Source organism: Carya illinoinensis, chromosome 10, assembly GCF_018687715.1.
Source record: "Carya illinoinensis cultivar Pawnee chromosome 10, C.illinoinensisPawnee_v1, whole genome shotgun sequence".
Lineage (NCBI taxonomy): Eukaryota > Viridiplantae > Streptophyta > Magnoliopsida > Fagales > Juglandaceae > Carya > Carya illinoinensis.
Window position 1 is genome coordinate 8841016 of NC_056761.1, and position 6632 is coordinate 8847647.

Sequence of the window (6632 nt, forward strand, 5' to 3'; positions counted from 1 at the left end):
AATGAACTCAAAGCATGTCCTTGGTATGTGAATTTGATGATTTAAGTATACGTACATCAATTGTTAATTAACTAGCTATATGTGCCCCCATAGAGAAAACTCATAGAGAAAGTTCATAACTTTGTTATATATATATTATCTAGTACCGTCTCTAGCTAGCTGTCTCTCTCTCTTCGAATTTATAGTACCCTAGGTAACCATGCATGCATAACAATTGTCGTCTATTTTACAAACTCCAACATGAATTCTAGGTATCCTGATCATCCGCTTATCTATTTTACAAAAGTTAACATCTAATGCAATTTTTGTTATTATTACTGTTGTCGTTGTTTTACTTTGGATACCTAATTTCGTACAGAAATATTTGTCAGACCAAATGCATGGTAGTCGGCGGTAGTACTACTGTTGCATATTTGCCATGGTCATGTATATCTTAGATAGATCTTCATCTTCCAGAAACAATAATTTGAACAACGTGGAAATTAGGCACCGGCCGCCAGCAATATTATCTCACTGCAATAAATATCACATGCTCATGTGATGATCATAACCCCGAAATTTCGACGATATACATGCACACACGATGAATCGATGATCTGTATCTTCAAAATCGTATAAATTCAACTTGGAATTCAAACCTCCAGTGTCTCACTGCAATCTCACATGAAATGGCCCCCGAAATTGCTTTGATACACACACACACGCGATTATATGGACCAGAAATTTCTACGCGGAAGAGAATTAATTACCAGGAATATCATGAATTCCTTCACCTTTCCACATGACCGTACTACGTGAGATGACATGAGAAAAAGGAAAGATCTATATTGATAATAATATCCCTTTACCTTTAATTTCTATTTTATTTCCCCACTTGCCTGTTATATCGATATTGGATCAGTACTAGTAGTTGAAAACTTGAAAGAGTTAAAGATCCTTAATTGTACGGTACTGGATGAGGTACGGCATGTTGGACAAATCATGCTCACAAGATGGCTCCTGCACGCTCGGTTTTAATATTCTAACCACGTACGTGAATGATGAATTAATGTGGATCGATGGCCTGGCTAACGTGATGTCAATATTCAAAGGGTGCACGGAAAGTCAAAAAACGTATCCCAGTTGTTCAATTGAAAAACAACAGCTCATATTCACAAACCAAAAACCTTTCTTAGAGTTATATATTTATAGCATTAATTCTTTAGTTGTATGAAGTTGACCTCAGACACCAACCACTTTCATGGTCACATATGTAGCGTGGTTGCCTGGAAGTCCTCTCGTTGGTCCTTCGTACGTCGTACGATTCAGATTGGTCCATTTTTTGCACCTCGTTTACGTGTCAAACAGTGAAGGCCGCATTTCTTGACTAGCTAGACAATATATTTTTCGAATAAACCACGAAACCGTGATATTATCATTTCTTTCTTAATGATGTGTTTAATTTGTCTTTATCGTTTAATTCCAAGGTAGGTTCAGGGATTGCAAAGAAAATATTGGGAAAAAACAAGGATAAAGTACGATATAAATAGAAAGATAAGATCATAAAAAGTCAAAATTAATAATGTAAGAACGAGCTATTTTTTTTTTTTTACCTGTGTATACTATATACCGAGAAATTTGAATCAAATTATTCAGAATGAAACAATTAGAAATAAAGAACTTGTGTTCTAACCCTCCTGATGATCCCCAACAAGGACAAAAAATATGAACATGTAATCACATTCTCATCCACCCAAAAAAGAAAAACTTGACAATTAAAAAGAAAAACAGTTAATGAGAACGAAGGAAATTATCCGAGAATAATTTTAATGCCCATGAAAGCTGCTCATTTTGTGGCTGTTGCTGTTGCTTGTTGTCATGTTAGCACTGTCGTTGTTGTTGTTGTTGGCGGTGGCTGTGCTTGCATGAGATCCTCCATTAATGATGGATGAGATGGCCGCTGCAAGAGCCGCGGTGAAGTTTGGATCGGCAGTAATGGCGGCTGTGGCAGCGCTCACCGTGTCGGCCAATGAAGGAGGCTGAGCTTGGTGCAACGGGGGTTGAGCCGCAACTATTTGTTGGGCTATATGGGAGGCTCCCATTTCCTGGGACAACTGAAGGCCCGCGAATTTCGATTGGTTGTAGAGTGCTTGACCTAGAACTTGAGTCAGTGGTGGGGTTGGCACTGACCCAAAGGTCTGGTGCTGGCCTTGGAAGTGGACCGGGAATTGGGAAGGGTTTCTTTGAAACTGCAACGGATTAGGGGAGTGCGTCAGGTCCAGTGTCACGGTCGGGAACGGTGCGGAAGCTGAGATTGTTGCCATACTTGATGAGCCAGGGAGAATAGTTCTGGCTAGCAAATTAGGGTTCATTAGGCCGTCTGCGCTTGACATGGATCCCGACAGCAACATCGTAGCAGCTGCTGTTGTGGTTGATGCCATGGCTATTGCAGCAGGTGGAAGAGGATGATTATGGTTTCCTTCGTAAGTAGTTATCAAAATCGATCGGTCTTCAGCACAACGTTGAACCTGGATCAGATTCGTTCCAATAATTCGTATTAATTAGTCTCTGGACTAGAATCTAAATTCTGCAATGGATCTCATGCACCAAAAAAAAAAAAAAAAAGAGAAAAGAAAAGAATATAATAAGACATACTTGTTTGCGGACCGGGCAGCCAACCGCCATAGTGCACCGGTAATATGCCCGGGGACATGGGTTTCCTTTTGCCATCTTTTGTCCATACTTTCTCCATTGGCAGCCATCGCTGATCTGTGTTTGTTCCAATTACGTTAATATTCACACAAAAGGAAGACACTTTCGGCATACTTAATTTTAACAAGTTCGGTAATAAATTAGCGTACCATCGGAGCTTCTGACCGGGCACGAACTGAGACACGGGCTTTCCGCATGGTGGCTTCAGCAGTGGGTTGGTCAACAGGAGTACTGGAGGTATTCAATTTGGAAACCTTATTGGGAACCCAACCTCGTGTCTCGGACTCCGGGCTCTCTTGATCCCTACCATCCCTTTTGCCATCGCGGCCCTTATCAAATGATACAACCTCATTTTTACCAGTATTATTCATGTTCCTAGGCGATGCCGAAATTGTTCTATCTTCCGATGAAGATTGAGATACCTCCTTTGTCTCGGCTATGGTACCAGAGCCTAGATCCATAAACTGTCTTGGCACCACTACTCCTCCATCTTCGGGTTTTCTCTCTTCAGATTTACCATCAACAACCTGACCATATACCAAAATGAAATAAAACCTCAATCATTTGAATCTCTTACAATTTTATGATAGAAAGCTGTTTAGGTTAATATGTAAAGATTATTATTATTTACCTCATGATCGTTTGTGCTATCGGCTCCATGATTCTGTTGTTGTTTCATCAATCCGACAAGATGCATCTGTAGGACACTGTAATTGTTGCTCACTCGACTAAGCATGTCTCTCAATTTTTGGTTTTCTGAATTCATACTTTGCAGCTCCGTTTGCAGCTGAGCCAGCTGAAATATGTGAAATCTTTTAATGGGAAATCATTCAAAGTAAGAAAGCACCAAAACCAAATAAATATGGGCCGGGTACGTCTTCTTGATCACCGCGAATGATCAATCGTAAATGATGATAATTATTTTCTTACCTCAGCCTTGGCTCGCCTATCTTCAGCGTCCGATGAAATCCCATCATCCACTGTTGATTGATCACTTCCATTGTTGGCAGTAAGAAGGTGCAACTTAGTCTATATTTGGAAAAACAAAAAAACAAAATCAAAACAAGAAAAAGAAAAAGAAAACATGCACTATTCAGCATCACTAACAAATATCTAGCTTGCATCAATATTAAGTTGATTATGTTAAAAGAAATTAGAAGCGAAAACCATCATAATTCAATCGGAGAGCTTTATAGCTAGCTTACGTTAACATCCAAATCAGGCCTGCGGGGAGCAGCTTCACCGTGAGAATTCTCTTTCTTGACAACAGATTGTGAATCATCAACATCACGATCATCGTGATCATGACCAGCTAACCTACTCTTATCCGCAAAGAAGTCAACCTCGCCGACGACGACCCTGTTCTCATCGGACAGAGCTGGAGCGGCATGTTCGTCCCTACGGTCAAGAGACACCGGAAACTGAATACCGGTCGGAAACATCCTGTCTTGGGCTCTGTTGTTCTTGTTGAGGAGGAAGCTGCCGAGGGAGTCAGAGTCAAGGGCGAGGCCCCATCCTTTGTCCATAAAAGCAGGAAAAAACTTGCAGACAGAGAGAGAGAGATAGAAATAGAGCAGGATAGAGAGAAAGAAATGCAGAGGCGGTGAAGTTCTGTGAAGTCTTCAACCGGTGCAAATGGGACGGCTATAAAAAGGGTTTGCGACGTAGACCAAAATGGATTTGGATTTGGATTTTACTGGCCTTTTTTTTTCTCTCCTCCTCGTGTTGTGCGTTGATAATCTGATGAGGACTTGATCATGATAAATTATACGTCAGACGGTGCGTCAGGTTGCCAATTGGCAGCGGGGGCTGCGGGGCCCGCTTGAAAAACCTGATGAGTTTCTGGGTAATTCCAATGGGTTTTGCATGCCCATTTGATCTCCCATATAATTTATATGGTACCCATGAACTCAGCTCCGAGCTTTGAATTTTGTTTTCTCCTTTCAGAAATTATATAATTTATATTAATTCCGGTCAGAAAGTCCAAGTAAACTCTCATTAGAATCCTAATTTGGCCTTTCAGAACTAATAGTAATTAAGATAAATTTAATTTAATTTGGTGCCACATAAATTTATAATAAATAAAGAAAAATGATAATTACAGTTATAAGTGTATAAATGTCGTACATGAATAATAAAGAAACTATATTAAATAATAATAATTTTTTAATAATAAATCCTATTTAATTTTAAAATAATTGCATGATACTTATATATTTTACGACTTATTCTTTAAATTTAGAAAAAAATACTAAAAAAAATACTAAAAAGTGTTATAACGATGTTTGACAAGGTTAGCATCTAAAATGTCAATAATTTCCAAGCTGGGGAAAAAAAAAATATATGGGACTAGGATCGGAGCCCAACCGAACCCGGCAAGAACTGTTAATGGGTCGCGGGGGAGGGGGGGGAGAGTTTTCGGGTTTCGTGAAGAAAAGAGTCACGAACTTGACCGGATGGTGCGGCGTCTTCCACGTGAGGAACAAATAAATACATAGTAAAATAATTAAACCGAGAGAGAGAGAGAGAGAGAGAGAGAGCGAGGGAGGAGGAGAGGGGGGGAAGCCAAGTCAACGGATTTGACGGCCCGGCTCTTGCTCTTTCTTCCTCTTTTGATTGTATGCAATACAGAGAGAGTGAGGACCAGTCTTAGAGGGGTGGGGCCTTCGCCCACGTAGCATGACATTAGAGACCACGTTTTAGATCTGCCCACTCTGTTGACTCTTTACACCCCCAAAGGTGGGACCGAGTCCTTTGCTTAGACTTTTTTTTTTTTTTTTTCTTTTTTAAAAAATATTGGTTCCTGTCCCTGACTGGTGTAACTAGTACCTGGAGGATAGGTCATAGGTAACCCATCTATATTTTTATTTTTATTTTTATTTTATTATTTATTGTGTTGTTAGCTTTTGAATTTCTCCTCCTGAATCGTCTTCCAAATGTCATATACTTAATTTCTCTGCACCGATTGATACAATTACTTGAACCTTATTTTAAAGTTTTAGTATCGGTTTCCCTTTCATAAAAAATTCTCATTGACTTTGATCGAACAAAATATCACCTATTAATAAACCGGATTTGAAACTCTTAAGTTGTTATTCCAATTTTAGACCTTAGAGCAAGAGACATATAACTATATAAAACGGCCGATCTCATAATATTTATTTAGTATTTAATGTTTTCTTGAAGATTTATATGAACAATCATAAATGTCATATACATTATATATGTCTTTATCATTTTAAATTCTAAAATTTGAATAAAATTCTTAAAATATTTCAGTCCATGTGAAACCATCAAAAACCCTTAATATTAAAACTCAGCATTTGAATTCAAGTTTACAATAATTCTTTACGAAAGGACTGAGGAGATTAATTATATTGAAATTAATTTAAATAAGGTTTGAACCTAAAAACCACCCTTAATATTAAAAAGTAGCATATGAACTTTTTGATCAGTACCAGACATTTGAGATCAGCGACTAATCTTAGAGGTACACAAGCCCTTGGAACTAACTTTTCCGCAAGTGTGCCTTGAATAATTCAAGGAAAAAATCCCTCAGTCTAATAACCTTTTAATGAAATTATTTCCATTAAAAAAGATTCGAATCTTAGACCTTGGAAGAATTAATGTACCACTGGAATAATTGATAATTCTTGAGACAAAGTGTAATTATATATAGGACCTTCAATTTATAACATAGTTTAAGTTACCCATAAACTAAACTAAACTAAGATGCAGCAATAGACATGGCCCACTTCAAGATTGGAATATGTGTTATTGCTCGAGACTATGAATGAAAGGTTATTGCTACACTAAGAATGAACAAGAACCTTTTCCCAAATCCTCTATTGGCTAAATCATATGGGCACTTCAAGCAGCAATCTTTGGTTCAGGGCTGGGATTTAAGAAAGGTTATTATTGAAGGTGACTCTCTACATGTT

General features: G+C 38.4%; 1 protein-coding gene across 1 annotated transcript; it reads right to left on the reverse strand.

Moving 5' to 3' along the window:
- Positions 1–1534: 1534 nt before the first annotated feature.
- Positions 1535–4360, reverse strand: LOC122278110 (probable WRKY transcription factor 31). The gene is made up of 6 exons (XM_043088207.1): positions 3897–4360; positions 3622–3720; positions 3323–3487; positions 2841–3218; positions 2635–2748; positions 1535–2507 (listed from the first exon to the last, which is right to left on the reverse strand). The coding sequence occupies exons 1-6, from the start codon at positions 4215–4217 to the stop codon at positions 1806–1808; spliced, it is 1779 nt and encodes a 592-aa protein (XP_042944141.1). The 5' UTR covers positions 4218–4360; the 3' UTR covers positions 1535–1805.
- Positions 4361–6632: the final 2272 nt, after the last annotated feature.

Excerpts from the sequence above, each read along its gene's own strand:
- LOC122278110 (XM_043088207.1), bottom strand. The coding sequence starts at position 4,217 with ATGGACAAAGGATGGGGCCTCGCCCTTGACTCTGACTCCCTCGGCAGC. Across the intron at positions 3,721-3,896 it reads GGCCTGATTTGGATGTTAAC|ACTAAGTTGCACCTTCTTAC; the intron begins GTAAGCTAGCTA and ends TTCCAAATATAG. Across the intron at positions 2,749-2,840 it reads CCCGGTCAGAAGCTCCGATG|ATCAGCGATGGCTGCCAATG; the intron begins GTACGCTAATTT and ends GAACAAACACAG.